Genomic DNA, 16,797 nt, shown 5'->3' with positions numbered 1-16,797 from the left:
CTGCAGCAAAATAAACAAGCCAGCCTATATTTTCAACTCTTCTTGCTCCGGGCCTGAATTATAGACATCTTTGATCAGCAGATCTCTTGACAGAAAACAAAGGAGTATTTTGTCTCTCTTGCTGCTGTTGCAATCCCTGCTTCTTCGGCACCTAAACTTTGGTACCCAAAGAGTATGGACTGCTGACACTGGGCCCCGTTGTAGCATCTTACACTCTTCTTTTCATGGCAGTGACTAGCAAAGTTTTTACATGGGATTAAACCAGTTATAAAAATATTTCTTAGATCTCAGAAATGATCCTTGACAGGATTTGAAAACTTCCATGTACCTGAGACAAATTAGTATCTCAGCACAAAGATAAAATTCAGATTCTACTCTTTTCTCAAGCCCTAGACTTGAGTGACCAAAATACTTCTCTATCTATAAGATGGTTACTGTGGCCTAGGTGCATCTCAGAAGGTATCTGATGCTTCGAACATCACTGTTAATAAAATTGTGTATGATCTCTTTGGTAATGTCTAGTGTATTTGTGAGATGGAAAGTAACAATAATCTTATTTCAGAAGCATTGTAGCAGGTGAGTGCATACCTGGATGATTGACTGAATTGACACTTTGAGTTTTGGACAACACTATAGAATTTTGCTATTGTGGACTGCCTTGGCCTAATGATAATGAGGACAAATTCCTTCTGTCGTCTGAATAAAGAACATGTATCATAGAAGGGTGCTTTTGACTATTCACAGCAACTACCTATCTTCTGGAAAACAAACCGTCTAGACCTTTTCAATGATTTACAGGCTCACCCAAGGACAAGACAGTTTCCTTAGGTTGTTAGGTCACATACTCTCCTTTTTTTCAGACTCTGTAAACCAGGCTTCATCTATAAGATGCACAAAACTAGTAGAAGGCTATATGACACTAACATAACTTGCAACTGAATATCCTATTTTGAATTGTCCCTTTATGTTTTTGTTCTGGCTGGCTGCCTTAAAAGCTGAACTTGTTCTCTGATGTTGTGCTGTGGTTCACAGCACAATCCATGTGGACATATGCCCTCACAATTGAGGAGCTGACATGCAGAGCGCAAGGGCAGGGAAGAATGAGAGTGGAGTGATACGAGAGTGTACTTACATTCCTGCTATTGCTGTCAGAGGCTTTGCATTGTGAAACCCTGTACTGAACTGAACTGGGTTAATTGCAGAAATGACTGGAGAGAGATGTTTTTTACGTCTGTGGTAGAGAGAGGACTTTCAGTAAGAAAGGGATGAAGTCATTAGCTCATGTAGGACACAGAGGCTACATTTTGCTTATGTAACATTAAAGGACTGTGTTATGACAGTATTATGCATTCCAGTTTTTTGCTTTGCATCTTGTTCTCATTTTCCCTGTATTCATATATGTATTCCCTGAATTTGGTGCTTCAGATCTAAAAGCAGACACTATATTCCTGAAAATTCTTTTTTTTTCAGCTGCAATTGTTGAACTCTGACAGATATTATTACCTTTTCCCACAGTCTTTATTTATATCTGTATGCTATTGCAATGACTGGAAACCACTGCTGCGCTTTTATTCCTTTGGGCTTTCTCTTCACTGCATAAATATCCAAAAATAGGTCCAAATGCCACTTCAGTGGCTGCTTTTTCCTATGTGAATTTTAATGCCTTGTATATAGGTAATTATATTCATATGTGCTTTCTCAATTTCAAGGCAAATTCATGTTTGTTTTGCCTTTTCTGGAGCCTGTTCAATTTTGCAGTGTTTGTTATTATTTAAAGTACATTGTAAAATTATTCCAGCTCTGTTCTACAGGGATGATGAAAGATGAAATAAAATTGTAGAAATTAGTAAGCAATGGAATGATCACGCTTTGCAGATTAGTATTGTTGTTTCCCAGGTTTTCTTCTTTTTTTTTTGTAAGATATTCTTGAGTAATTTAAGAGTCAGGTATGGTTGATTTCATTTAAGAATTAAGATCTAGATAATCTAACAGCCTAGACAAACCACATTGTTTAGAATGTACTGTACAGTTAATGTTTGAATTTCCCCCTCTTTTCCTGTAGCTTATTTTCTTGAATTTGTAGTATTTTGATATTCTACGTCTTAATTTCCATTCCTAGTGTCTTGTAAAAAAGAAAAAACAACTTTGGATTTTTAGTGCCATCTTTGCTTCTACTTGCACTTCTTGTCCTAAAACTGACTTTTTTTTTGAGAACTGAAATAGAAATTTAATCCAAACAGAGGTTTGGTCTGTAAGCAAGATCTACATTTCAGATAATCACTGAGATTGTAAAGGACCTCTAGAAGATCATCTAGTCCAACCCCCTTGCTCAAAGCAGAGTCAACTGCTGAAAACTTGTACATTTTGCAGCGCATTTCAATATATATCTTGAAAATTACAGGTTTTAAAAAAAGCTAAGGTTGCAAGCCTGTCGTAGTTCAGCCCCAACGGGGACCAGACTACGCAGTCTCTCTCTTACTCCTCCCACTCTCGGAGAGAATAGGGGGAGATTTGGCAAACAAAAGAAAACCAGAAGAAAAAAAAAACCAAACACGTGGGTTGAGATTGAACAAAAAGTAAATTTAACAGTAATGACAGAAGAAAACAAAACAGTGATGGAACACAAATACAGTACAATAGCTCACAACAGATCTCTACATCCAGTCTCTTCCAAGTAGCAGGGGGCCTCCCTTCAGCACCCTCCTCACTTATATACTGAGCATGATGTCAGATGGGATGGAATAGCCCTTTGGCTAATTTGGGTAAATTAACCCCAGCTGTTAGCTAATTAGTTAACTATCCCAGCCATAGGGGCTACCAGCTTCAGTTCTCCACCCAGCTCAGGTAAATATTAACTCTATCCTAGCCAGAACCAGGACAAAGCCAAACTTCCAGAACAAGAAAATGCTACAGTTGCATTGCTTGTACACTGTATCATAGTATTCCATCATGTTTTACTATCTTTTTTGTAGGTTTGGTTTTGGTTTTTTCACTTTATTTGGAGAACCTGATGTAAAAATGAAGTTTTTCTCTAGCTAGGTGCCAATGTTGATGCATACAGTTTAATTTTTTTCATGGCAGTTGCCATTCTGTAGCACTTTATATTGCCAAAGTCCAGTGTTTAGCACTTCTGATCACCTCAGGTGGACAAGTCATGGGAACTGGAGTAAGAGTGGCAAATTAAGGAAAATTTAATTTGTAATGTATCCAATGTCACTAGATAAGTTGTTGCAGGAGGGGTGAGACAGGAAATAAAAGCAGGGACAGGAATCCCATGCTTTACGATGAAATGTAGATGTCAACTTCAAGGCTGTTCTTGTTTCTTCTGCCAGTACCATGTCTTGTTAATACTGCTAGAGTGCAAGACGATGTTTTGTATGATCTGATGAAAAATGTTTGTGTGCCTGCTCTGCCTGTGTTGGCCTGGGTCCAGCCCTGTTTGGACTCACTGTTTTGCTCATTTAGATTTTACATATGCGTATTATAACCGATTCTCAGTTTGACATAGTGATACAGGTGCAATCTAGGTGCTGCTAAATGAGATTAAGATGCAAAATCTAAAGCTGTACTTGGTACAGCTACTTAGGTAGCTAAATTGTGGACTTTGTTGCTACTGGGTATTGTGAAACAGGAGTGAGTAAATAGGTTCTGAAATGAATGAGGCAAATTCACAAAGAGCAGATCAGGAGGAGCTGTTGAATCTAATGATATGGATACCAGTCAGATCTAGGAATTATAAACTGTTGATTACCGAGAACTAGGAGGTATATGAAAGGAAGGAGGGTTCATTCTGTACATACCCTGTTTATTGCACTCCGCACTGCACTGGTGCGGCCCCACCTTGTTTGCTATGTGCAGTTTTGGGCACCTTGGTATAAGAAGGACATCAGACTATTAGAGTGTGTCCAGAGGAGGGGGCCAAGATGGTGAAAGACTTTGAGGGCAAGACTTACGAGGAGTGGCTGAGGTCACTTGATTTGTTCAGCTTGAAGAAGACTGAGGGATGACCTCATTGCGGTCTACAACTTCCTCAAGGTGGGCAGCAGAGGGAGAGGTGCTGATGTCCTCTCTCTGGTGAACCGGCAGTAGGACACAAGGAAATGGAATGAAGCTGCATCAGGGGAGGTTCAGGTCGGACATTAGGAAAAGGCTCTTCACTGAGAGGGCTGTCGGTCACTAGACCAGGCTCCCGAGGGAAATGGTCATGGCATCAACTGTCAGAGTTCAAGGAGCGTCTGGATGAAGCTGTTAGTCATATGGTTTAGTTTTAGGTAGTCCTGTGAGGCACAGGGAGTTGGACTTAATGATCCTTATGGGTCGTTTCCAACTTGAGATATTCTATGATTGCATCTTTTTTTTTCTGTGCATCTGCTGCTGGCTAACACAGTAGACAGACCTTTCGTCTAAAGTGCCATGATTTTCCTTAATTTTGAGAAAGAGTCTACCTTCTGTCATTCTTGAAGGTATGAAGTAGGTAGGATTTAAGAGTATGTAAGGTTTGATTCTTAGAGCTAGAAATCTTGGCCTTTTGCCTGATAGTTGGCTAGCTGTTAATCAGAACTTTCTAACCTCTTGTTTTGTCTGCTAGCTAATATATTCTACTACTTTGCTATGCACATGCTCAGTCATAAAAATAAATTTAAAAGATTGGAAAGTTCATTGCTACTCTGGTTCTTTGTGTGTTTGTTATGAACAACATTGTTCGTTCAGACAAACCTTAGAATAATTGTGAATTTTAAATACAGCCTCACTTAAACTAGAGAAGGTACTTAAGAGAATTGTAGGGCAGCATCTTACAAAAACTGAGGAAATTAAAAAACTTATTTCACTGACAGTCTAAAACTTCAGTTTGTTCAACAACGAGCTCTGAGTTTTCTTTTAGAGAGAGTCATCAAAGCACTCTATATGTCTCTCATCAAAATTGCTGATGCAAGGAGTTAAACCTTAGATGTTGCCATATTCACAGACTTAAACTACATAGATCTTGTAAGCTAAAATCTTATTTTCTGGTTGAAAATTTGGATAGGCTCAAGGGGATACTAGTGAGGCACCTTGAAGAGGAGTCTACTGAGGAATATTAAATACGCAAAATCACATCTGTCTCAGGAAGTAACCTAAATTGAAGGTAGTCGGGATGTAGACGGTAGCAGGAAGGAGTATTGTGTATGTTTGTCCTGTTCTTATTCTTTGCTATGTATCTGTTCATGGCTGCCACTGCTGGAAGCAAGATGCTAAACTGGATCAATCTTTGTTCTGACCTGGTATGAATGAAAAAAAGGCAGATGTCTCGCTCCAAGAATTCTTGCTTTCTCTCGGAGAACAGTAATTTTATAGGAAGATTAGGAAGAAAGAACAAGCGTAAAGATTTGTACTTCTGACCCTGAAATAACCATTCCTGCTTATGCCTTTCCTATCGTTCCCAGGGATCCACCTAACAGGACAAACTTGTTTGTAAGTGTGATGTGATTCATTGATAAGGTGCATCTTTGTGGCTAGCACTGTTAACTCTTTGGTTGTGGCCTATAACAATTTTGCAAGTGTTTAGTTCTTAAAATGTTAAATCTTGCTTCTTTTTAATTGGTCTCAAACTCCTAGGGATTATTTAATCTTCAATCTTAAGAGTTTTACTAAGGAAAAATTCTGGTTTTGTAGTTGCCTTCTGATTTGGCAGGCAAAAAAATTCATAGCTGTAGTGATACAGTTTGTACTACTTTGGTTAGGATGACCAGTGACATTTGCTTTCAATAGTTGCAACTAGTACTGGTAACATGAAGCAGAACTTAAGTTAATTATAGCTGCTCCAAAGTCAACCTGGTAACTACCAGATGATCTTCACTGGAAGCCTGAAGAAGAGTTACATTTTGTCCTTCATGGGTGATTACCTTTTGATTAACCTGGATTTGTCTTGTTCTGTTTAAGGTTCTTGGAGAAGATGAGGGCATTACTCCTTCATGTAATACCTAGTTCATAATTATTTTCAGCAGTCTTGTGTCCTGCAGGTTGATAAAGAGGACCTTAGATCTTATTTTGTCAAGGCAGTAAACACTTTCTTCCTCAAAAATGGGGAATAGACTTTAGTCAATAGTAGATTTTTTTTTTTCCCCTGTTACTTTTCAGCTGCTAACTGAATTTATTGATACTGCTTGGAAGATTGTTAGGTTAGAGCAATTATCTGGCTGTTCCAGATTTCCTTCCATTGCTGCTCTGCAAAGTCTTCTGTATAGTTAACTCTTCCCTTGGGTATAGTCACAACTTGATCAAATTTACTGGCTATTGTCATATTTATTTGGTGATGTTATGTGAAATAACTTGCAAGTGCCACCTTCTTGGGACACGTCTGCAGCTGAAGGGTGTTGGCAAAAATCCTGCTTAGTATTAGGCTGCGTAACAGGAAAAGTTGGTTGCCTCTGGGAGCTCTGATGTGGAAAGATGACAGTCAGCCTGCAATCCTGAGGGGAAGAGTTTGGTGTTGAAATCCTGATTCTGAATCTCAGATGCTGCTGGTAGATACAAATGCAACTGCTTATTCAGAAATAATGGCAAGATATCAAGTTTTTAATGCATATGCTCATGTTAAAAATGGCATCAACTCTTTTAATCTCAGTGTTCTTTTTCATTCTGAAAGTGATATCTCCTTTAGCATTATGCTGATACAGTGATCGTTGATTCAGAAGGAAGGTTGCCTACTAAAGCACCAATGGTATTTGCTGTAATTTGTGTTCAGCAGCGCTAGACCAGACCATCTTGATTTTGTGTGACAGCAGCACAGATTACAATATGAGGCTGGAAATTTACAGGCTACATTTCTTTAATGTGGAGCTATTGTGATTGTAGCTCTGACTGGGAAGCTGCCAACCTTTTGTTTAAAGGACACAAACAAATAAGGAGAAGTAGGGATTAAAACCTCTTGTTCCAGACTTTCTTTTTAATTTGATTGTGGTGCATTCTGTATAAGTGAGTAAGGTTTTAAAAGCACTAGCAAGGCTTCATTGTGTATCTGCAAAATAGGTCAAAACTATGTGCACTCTAAGGAGGCCTACACTAAGGCACAGACTTGTGATGAAATACATGTTTCCAGTTGGGATGAAGTTCAGCATTTATTTTAGTTTCTGGAATACTGTATAGAAACTAGCTGTGTTTCTGCTCTGTGTGTGTATGTGCATATATTATATATCTGTATATTAAAACATCTTGCATTTTTCTATGCAACTACAGTATGGACTGTTTAACAAGTGTTTGGGTTATTAATGCTAGACTGGGTAATTGAAGTTTGGCATGCCAACTGAAAATTCAAATTGTCTTTTTCCTGTGCTGACTAAACATCAGTTTCTGTATTTTTAATGTTTAAAAGCTTTAAAAAAAAAGTTAAATATTTAAATTAAAGATGGATATACTAAAATTATTTTTAGGTACTCACTAGGTCACTGATCTGCTGTTACACACAGCAGAAAAAGTTGTGTCTTAAACTCCATTCCAGAAATAAACTGTGCGTGACCAATCCATATTTGTATTTAAAGACTTAGTGATATATCAGGGTCCGTATGGACTTGTGACTTTGTGTGGAACTCCCTGCAGGGTAAGTTTTACATTATGAGCACTTTATCTGCTTATTAGAGCTTCTGTCCAGCACTAGGCATAGCACTTACAAAGAAAATGTGTGTGAAAAATGACAAATGCTTTCTACTCACATGTTCTTGTAGCATTTAGAACTTGCTTTTGGAAGAAACCCGCTGTTGTCTTTTTTGGAAAAGTGTGCGTCACTGGCATTATGTTGGATTTTATAAATAAATCTTTAAAAACAGGAATGGTGATTTTTAAGATCAAAGAGTAAGCACCTTTATTAAACAAGATTAATGGTTCTATAGAAATGCTTGGGAGGGATTTATTCTCTGTGTGTATAATCTTTTAATGATAATCTGCAATACAAATTCTTCAGAAAAAGAAATGAACTGTTCCTTTGTTCCCAGCATTTCAAAGGCAGTTATTTCTCTGGAATCTTCATGAGCCATCAGAATCTGGGTTGATTTATAGACTGTAAATTTTCTTTTGAAAACTGATAAATAGTTATGTCAAATTATTAGATTAGTAAGTATAACAAAGATCAGGGTTCTTGGTCACATTTATGGGTTCACAAACTGTCTTTTCCTGGAATGGATGTCTACAACCAAGTGAATAGGTTGAGTAATTGGCCAATTCTAGCAAGTTAGATGATCTAGACTTTTACAGAATGTCACAATTTGTATTTTAACCAACAAGTAATTTTTAGAATTTGTGCATCTTTAAGAGCCGGGTGATTGATAGGATTGATAGTCACTCAACTTTAGTCTCTGATGCAAAAAAGCAACTCTAGTTAGGAAAACTGCATGTTCATTGCTATAGCTGGGGCATCTGTGCTTTGAATGCGAAGTTTAGGAGATGTATTTTTGAAAGCAGCATATGTGTTCAATGCCCTGTTTTCTAGAAAGCTTTCCTTGGTAATATTTTCATATATATTATTGTTATTACATAACAATAATATGAAGTTCTTCCTACACAAATGCTTCCTGATTACTTTGTCATTAAGAGCATGGGAAGTTGCAAGAAAATCCCAACAGTTGGATTAGAACTATAAAAAGCAGATATGAGGCAAATATTATTCCCCTCTGTTTACAAAAAGAAGTTTCTTCTGTTTGACGTAAGACACAGTGTCACGTGTGGTGTGTTATTCAAGTGTCTTACGTGCTGAAATTAATTTTCAAGTACAGCTTACTAGGTTCTTTTAAACTGTAGCTCTAAAACTATTAAGTATTCTATTTGGTTTTTTGTTTGTTTTTTTTTTTTTCCAGACTGATCTTGATTATGTTAACAGTGTTGTTGCAAGCCTGGAAAAAGAGTAAGTTGTAGTTTTAATTGGGGAATTCTTAGCTTATTGGTGGGTTTGCTTTTTGATTTTTCCTAAATCAAGTTGTGATAAAAAATAAAAAGTATTCTGGAAGTATGAGAAAATGCATTTTTGTTTCTTGGGGGTTTGGATTTTGAACAAAAAAGTAATAGGCGAGAAATTAAGAGGCAGTGATCCAGTCAGTTAAATTATAAAACAATAAATGGAATTAAATTATTTGTTGCAACATAAGCAGATGGGATTGGTTTAACATGAATGGAAATTTATGACATCTTGGGGCCTTGTATGCCATATGTTCAAAAAGAACTATATAAAAAAACCACTAGATTCTGAAAAAAAAATGGCAAAAGAAGTGTTTAGAATCTAGTTAGAATTCTGATTATTGGGCAAGAGGCTATACTGCTCTGAAAAGATGCTAAGTAAAACAATTTTTTTTTGTATACTACTTTTATTTTACATGCTTCATTTGAGTAAGTCATTGTTGTAAACAGACATAATAACTGTACCAACAGAAAGCAAGCAGGAAATCTACAGAACTCAGAATCTCTCATATGACTTCAGGATGTTTCTATTGACAGGTTTTCTACAGAGATCAATTCTGGCTTGGTGGAAGTAATAGCCCCTCCTGCAACTTACTATCCTGACTTGACAAACTTGAAAGAGACATTTGGAGACTCAAAAGAGAGAGTGAGGTTAGTTTATTCTCCCAGATCTTTTCCCATCTCCTCCCACACCCACACTTTTGTTGTTTATGAAATGGCAAGTGGGATGTGAATTCTTGAAATGTTTTCTTACTGTAATTCTTGAAAGTGTGGGGATGCTAAAAGTGCTCTGTGAATCCATCTCATTCCTATCTGCATGCTGTTCTCTGCATGATCAGAGCCTAATGCTATGCTTGATTGAATTCATTTAGTGTTAAATTTTGGGAGGAGAACTGGGACTTGATATACTTTTTTTATGTAGACTTTTTTTGCTTACTATTTTTCTTTCTGAAATACAGTCTAAAGCCCAGTTATTCCTGCTGAATTACCGTTAAAATGTACAAGGGTTTTTAGAGAAACGTGAGATAGTTTTCACAAAATCGGATTCAAGTTAAATGAGTTTTATGTCTGTATTAAAGCATAAGGCGAAAACTTTGTTCCTTTTTTTCCGACAGAGGATTTCCTGAGGTAACAATGCCAAAAGCAGCTGTCCTAACATTTCACTAATATGCGTCATTCTTCACTGTGAGATTTACTTTGCATTGCCAGTGTGTATTGAAATATCTTTTTTTTTCTTAATACTTAAGGTTTTAATTTTATTTCAGATGGAGAACAAAACAAAACTTGGATTATTGTTTTCTTATGATGTATGCCCAGAAAAAGGGGGTTTATTACATTCAGGTAAATTTATCTTCTTTGTTTTGAGACAAGTTTTGAAATAAGTCTCCAGAAATTACTCTGTTGGACCCATTAGAAGAACAATCGTAGAAGGGAGATAACTTGATTCTATAGTTGAAGGAGGGTATTAAGTGTGGAGGTTATGGTATAAGAAGAAGTAATTTGTGGAGGACACTGGAGTAGAAAACAATTTGTCCTATATGACTTATTTTATCATAAGATGCTTAGCAAAAAAGCGAAGAAATGCAGGCAGCTTAACTGCTGTTTTTAACTTGTTGCCTAAATGAGTTACTGTTGAGTCGCCTAGGCAAAAAAACACCAGCATAGTTTTGAGTGGGAATCTGGCTAAAAGCCATGTTTCCTTTCTTTTGAAGGCAAGTGCAGCATCACTTCAGTATGGCTGTCTTGTATAGCTACATTTTCAATGTGTTGCTAGACTTGTTTTCTTTGTCCTTTTTAAAAGAGGTTTTCAAGAACAGAGTTAAGCTATTCTTAATTTTAATTTACCTCAGAATTGTTCCTATTGTGTATTGCTGCTTTGGAGGAGAAGCCTTACCTGCAGGTATTGCAGATTTAGCAAGTAACTGCAGTTAGGATCTTTCTTTAGATTTTGAGACTGTGTCCTTTGGCTATAAAGCCCGACTCATCTCATCTAGTTTTTACAAAGCTATGCTGACTGCTCTTTGAGAGCTGTTGGAAACTCAGCTCTCCTGGCACAGCCAATGACATGCGAATCTTTTTGAAACTAGGCAGTCACACAAATATTAGTGCCAGCACAAGGGGGAGAGCATGAATACACTGTGATAAAGAATGGGAGAAGCAGGATCCTAAAAGCAGTGCCCTGCCCTTACTGTGAATTAAAAGGATTGTAGCAGCCCATCTTGGCAGTTCTGCTGCCCAGACTAGATGCTTAGTTTGGACTATGCACCTGTTCTTCTGTTGGACAGCTAACGTCAAGTGAAATGAATCCCACCTCTGTAGACAATGTGTCTCTTAGCTTCTTGTTTCAGAGGAGAAATTCTTTCAGTGCTGTTAGGTGCATAAGTAAACAGTCACGTTTGCATACAAACAATACAGATATTCTACTTGTTCTGCTGATGATGTCACTTAGTCTAATATTATTTCATGGATGATTTTTCTCTGAAGAGAGAAGCTAGAAAAGCAATGTTTGTAGTAGTAAGATGAGATACATTTGTGGATTCTTACTACAGAAAGATTCTGGATTAGTTCTCCGCAAACAGACAGACTGTGACCCCTACAATAATTATTCTTGGCTATAGTGTCTAAGTTTTATAGAAGCACTTGTGTCAGAAATATATGGCTATGTGTTAGCAATGTATTGTAAATCAGTATTTCCTAGCTGTACTTTTTCCTATTGCTCTGCTGGAGTTCTTTTTTTATTTATGTTGCTATCACTGCTGCCTTCCTCTAGCTTGAAGATGACATCGTTGTCAAGCAAAATTATTTCAGCACAATAAAGAATTTTGCACTTCAGCTCGCTTCTGAAGATTGGATGATTCTAGAATTTTCTCAGCTGGGTTTCATTGGTAAGAAAATGTTTATTTTAGTAATTTGAAAGAACACTTTCATCTTCAGACTCTGAATTAATAGTGATCTGACTTCAAAGCTATCTTCTCTGTACTGGAAATAGACCATGAAGTAGAAATTCATTGGCTTTTTTAGGAACTCTGGTTTAACTCATAGCGGGGATTTGGGGAGTGTTTTTTCCAGTTGTTTCATATACTTTTGTATGACTGAGACAAACTCAAATTGTTGGAAAAGAAGGCATTTTCATAACCAAAAGTTAGTTAATTTATGAAAATACTAACAGGTAAAGAGCAAGGAATTACTTATTTTGAATTTAGCTGCCATTAAAATAAAAATGTCATTAAAACACAACTGACTGAAGTAAAAGAAAAAAGCATGAAAACTAAATCCACCTAAACCAACTTCATTGGTGTTTCTGCCAAAATTTCCAAGAATTAGCAGGCACCAGTTTGTCTTGATTGCAAAGCCTGTTCTATCTCCATGTTTCTGCTCCATCAAGAAGTTAGGGCAGCCTGCTGCTTCTTAGTTGTAGTTAAAGTCTATCTGTCATTTGCAGTGAACAACAGTGAGAGAAGCTAATGCAGCATGTTGTGGATTGACTACTAGGGTGCTGTTGAAATTATGGTTCTTTCCTCTTACACTAATGTTTTTATTGAGCGGTGCTAGACAGAAAAGTAATGAAAGAGAAATTTTGAAGGGATTTTACAAATCAAAAGTTTATTTCATTACTGCAGTGATGTGTCATGATGTGTTGAAAAGTGCTAAGCTGGAGATATGCAAGGAAAAATCAAAAGCTAATTCAAACTGTGGAGATTCCTGTATGTGGTCAACACAAATGTTTCCAATGCAAAGGCTGTAAGTTGAGCTCAGAACAGGAAGAAAATGCTATATGTGACAGATACTAATTGCAGTCCTGAGTTCTTTCATTCTTTTGGAAATTTTTGTTGTTCTCTTGTTTTTACTTTGGGTCTACTTCCCAGAGAATGGGTTCATTTTTAGCTCAGTGATCCGTCATGGTAGCACTGAGAAGGCTGGCATTGTGTGAATGGCAAGTACCATCCTGTTTCCAGCTCAGCATCAGGTGTGCTGCTGAGGCACAGGTCAGGTTCCCTGACTTTCAGGGTCTCAGAGATTCACTGAGTAGAAAGAAGAGCAGTATTTGTCTCCTGAACATACTGTATTGGAGTACAAAATGGTACTTCATACATTTACCCGTCAGTCTAACCTACAGAAACAATGAAGAGGAGGAGAGGAAATGGGCAGAAGGAAGTCTCCTTATCTATCTGGCTACCACATAACCGATCTGCCTGGTTGTCTTGGGCTACCAGCAGAGATGCACTCTTGTTGAAATAGTTATGGGACTGGTTTTGTGGCCTCAGAGGTGAAAGGGAGAAACAGGAAATGGAGCTGCCTATTACGGAGAAATAAGCATTTAGGTAATTTACTGGAGCTGTTGCCCTAAATAGACTTCTATTTTCTGTTGGGGAGCCCCTTGCAACTCTCTGTGATTCTGTGGCTTGCAGAGACTGGTTGGATACTAGCATCTAATTAGGCTTTGTTTCTGCTTTTGAAAGTTAAACCTAAATTGTGGGCTTAGTTCAGGATAGAGTTTTAGCTCTAGTCCTAATTGTACTTTAAATATAAATTCTCTATGAATATCCTGGGCTGTAGAAGTAATTTACATTCATTCTACATTTGCATTTAGTAGTAGAGCATACTTACTCACAAATTGCAGTTTTATAAGACTGACATGTCAAAATGGGCATAAACCCAACTTACAGTTTAGGACATGTGCAGCCTACCCCATGCAGATGTATTACAGATCACTTATTATTTGTATATTCGTGTATTTCACACCTCTTTGTGTTCTCAGTGCTGCTCTAGAGGGCACAGTGTCTAAGCCAGATGGGGTAGGTAGATAGTTCTTAATACTGAGATTTGGGTTAATCACCTGCACAATGTTTAAAAATATTTTAAAGTTGTTTTTCTATACTATCTGTATACTTTTTTCACTCTAGGTTCTGAAAATAGTTGTCGTTAAATTTAGTTGTTGGCTCCTGCTGCTTACAATCCCTGTTCTTTGTTCCTTGTGTCATATTTACTTGCCTTCTTTTAATTAGATTATATCAGTAGAAATTCAGATGCATTTAGCTGTGGCTACACATCTTAATGTTGTTTTTCTACCTAGAAGAGTAAATTAGATTTTTTTTTTCTCCCAGCCTAGCTGCTTATCCTGCTTTTAAGTTTTGAGACAAAAATTAGTATTCATGAAAGTGACAAAAACTTCTGGCTTTGAGACACATTGGTGTGCTATAACCATATATTGCATAGAAATTTTATGCAAGTAATGTATATTTGCCTCATCTCTGCTATCCCTTTATGGATATTGATGCAGACTGGTACTGTGGTAATTTGGTAATGTGAATAGCTATGGAGAAGAACAAAAGTAGTTGTTTGTAACCGGGGATGAGTTTTATGTGTAGAGTTGGGGCTGTTCAGCCTGGAGAAGAGGAGGCTCCGGGGAGACCTGATAGCGGTCTTCCAATACCTCAAGGGGGCCTACAGGAAAGATGGGGAGAAGCTGTTCAGTAGGGCCTGTTGTGATAGAACAAGGGGTAATGGGTTTAAATTAGAAGGAGGTAGGTTTAGATTAGATATTAGAAAAAAATTTTTTACAATGAGAGTTGTAGAGCACTGGAACAGGTTGCCCAGAAAGGTGGTGGATGCCCCATCCCTGGAATCGTTCAAGGCCAGGCTGGATGAGGCTCTGAGCAACCTGATCTAGTCAGGGATGTCCCTGCTTCTTGCAGGGGGGTTGGACTAGATGACCTTTGAAGGTCCCTTCCAACTCTAACTATTCTATGATTCTATGATTCTATGATATATAAGAGAAAGGAGAGCACTGAATTGCTTAGATGCTACTGTTTTAGAAATAATCTCTAAAAAAAGAGAGGTGTAGCTCATTCGCTGTAAGCTATTGGAAGCCTTGATCAGCTTGCAAGTTCTGCTAGGTAAAAATGGTTTTTGTCATAGTGTATTTCTGAACTGAAAATCTAATTTATGCAAGTACTACATGAGGAAGCGGCAAATGCAGCTATTTAGGCTGACAGCAGGATTATAGAATTCTGTCACCTCTGCCTCAGAGCAGAAGTTACTTTCTTCGGGTTTTTTTGATACTGAAAGCATAGTCTTAAGCGCTGTCAAGTATCTAATAAATAATGGGTGAGACATATGCTGTTTCCCTAAGAAGCTCTGTGGAAGGAGATGCATCTTTTGCTTTTCTGGATTCTGGTTTGCACTGTGGTCCCTGACACAAAACAGGGAAGTCCTGCTAGCTTTTTATGAGACATGTTGATTTATCCTCCAACTGCCTGTAAGCTGAAGTGTTGTCTAGAGGATCTGCAATAATCTGCACTGTAGCTGTAATGTCAGCTGTCACAAACATTTAATGGAGCAGTCTGAAGTCAACCTTTTGGTTGTCTTACACAGTTCCTCTGAATCTTACTGTGCCCTGATGTTTTAAGGCCTGTTGTTCTGATTGTTTTAAGTTGTTCTGATTACAGTTTTGCTCAAGCATTCCACATAGCTGAAGTTTGGGGAAGAGCAGATCAAGTCAAATATTTGAGATTTAAATGACTTCAAAGAGGTTCTGGTTTTAATGCCAGTAATTTGCATATCATTAACAGGGAAAACATTGAAAGACTTCAACTATAGTTAGAAAATGTGCTTGCAGGTATAAAATTATTGTTGGTGTAGACTGAATGCATTTACCACTGTTGTGGTTCTGTTTAGTGAGGGGGGGCCTAAGGTGGCAGCTTCTGTAGGAAACTGCTAGAAGTCGCTCCCCTTTGTTCAGTGGACTTGGCCGGACCTAGGGTGGACCCGTTGCTGGCCAAGGCCGAGCCAATTGGTAGCAGAATGTTCCATGATAACGCTTCTGCGATAACATATTCAAGAAGGGGAAAACAGGAAAAAAGAAGAGAAGATATGAAGAAGCTGAGCGGGGGCAGAGGTACAGAGCGGGAGGAGCAGGCCTCATGGGCCTTGCAGGCCTCACCCTCTGGCCTCTCGCCAGGCAGCTGACTGGGCCCGACTCGGCCCGGCCTGGCTGCAAAAAGTGGAGAGGAGATGAGCTGGATGATGTGAAGAGATTCTGAGAGGTGTCTGCCAGCCTGTTGTGAAGAACTTTTCTTGTGAGAGGAACAGCTGCAGATGCCAAGGTCAGTTCAGAAGGAGGGGGAGGAGTAATGCGGCTCCCGGCCAAGATTCCCCTGCAGCCTGTGGTGACGACCATGGTTGTCCCCCTGCAGCCCATGGAGGTCCACAGAGGAGCAGAGATCCACCTGGAGCCCATGAAGGACCCCACATCAGGGGAGGTGGATGCCTGAAGGTGGCTGTGGCCCGTGGAGGGCCCGCTGAGGCAGCTGTTCTGAAGGGACTGCACCCCATGGAAGAGATGACCCACGCCAGAGAAGTTTCACAAAGGACTGTGGCATATGGGTGGGACCCCACAACAGAGCAGGGGAGGAATGTGAGGAGTTCTTCCCCTAACGATGAAGTAGCAGCGTAAAACAACGTGTGATGAACTGACTGCAACCCCCATTCCCTCTTCCCCCCTCTGCCGCTCGGGGTGGGAGGTAGTAGAGATAATGTTAAGCTTGGAAAGAGGGAGGGTTGGGGGGAGATTATAGAATAGAATCATAGAATGGTTAGGGTTGGAAGGGACCTTCAAAGGTCATCTAGTCCAACCCCCCTGCAAGGAGCAGGGACATCCCTGACTAGATCAGGTTGCTCAGAGCCTCATCCGGCCTGGCCTTGAACGTTTCCAGGGATGGGGCCTCCACCACCTTTCTGGGCAACCTGTTCCAGTGTTCTATAACTCGCATCATAAAAAATTTTTTCCTAATTTCTAATCTAAATCTACCCCCCTCTATTTTAAAACCATTACCTCTCGTCCTATTGCAACAGGCCCTACTAAACAGCCTTTCC

The 16,797-nt window shown here is 38.7% G+C and overlaps 1 protein-coding gene across 5 annotated transcripts in view; it reads left to right on the top strand.

Moving 5' to 3' along the window:
* MGAT4A (alpha-1,3-mannosyl-glycoprotein 4-beta-N-acetylglucosaminyltransferase A) overlaps positions 1–16,797 on the top strand; it is an 88,013-nt gene that overhangs the window by 42,033 nt on the left and 29,183 nt on the right. For all 5 annotated transcript variants that reach the window (XR_015261299.1, XM_086769183.1, XM_086769191.1 and 2 more), the window contains exons 6-9: positions 8,826–8,872; positions 9,460–9,573; positions 10,188–10,263; positions 11,693–11,807. Coding sequence is in view for 4 of the 5 variants with exons in the window: in XM_086769183.1 (XP_086625309.1) it covers positions 8,826–8,872; positions 9,460–9,573; positions 10,188–10,263; positions 11,693–11,807 (352 nt within the window). In the remaining variant the exon portion in view is untranslated. The remainder of the gene's footprint in view (positions 1–8,825; positions 8,873–9,459; positions 9,574–10,187; positions 10,264–11,692; positions 11,808–16,797) is intronic.

This window comes from Chlamydotis macqueenii, chromosome 1 (assembly GCF_036417535.1).
Source record: "Chlamydotis macqueenii isolate bChlMac1 chromosome 1, bChlMac1.mat, whole genome shotgun sequence".
In the NCBI taxonomy this organism is placed as follows: Eukaryota; Metazoa; Chordata; class Aves; order Otidiformes; family Otididae; genus Chlamydotis; species Chlamydotis macqueenii.
Note: the sequence above shows the minus strand (reverse complement) of the source record. Positions and strands in the feature narration are given on the sequence as shown.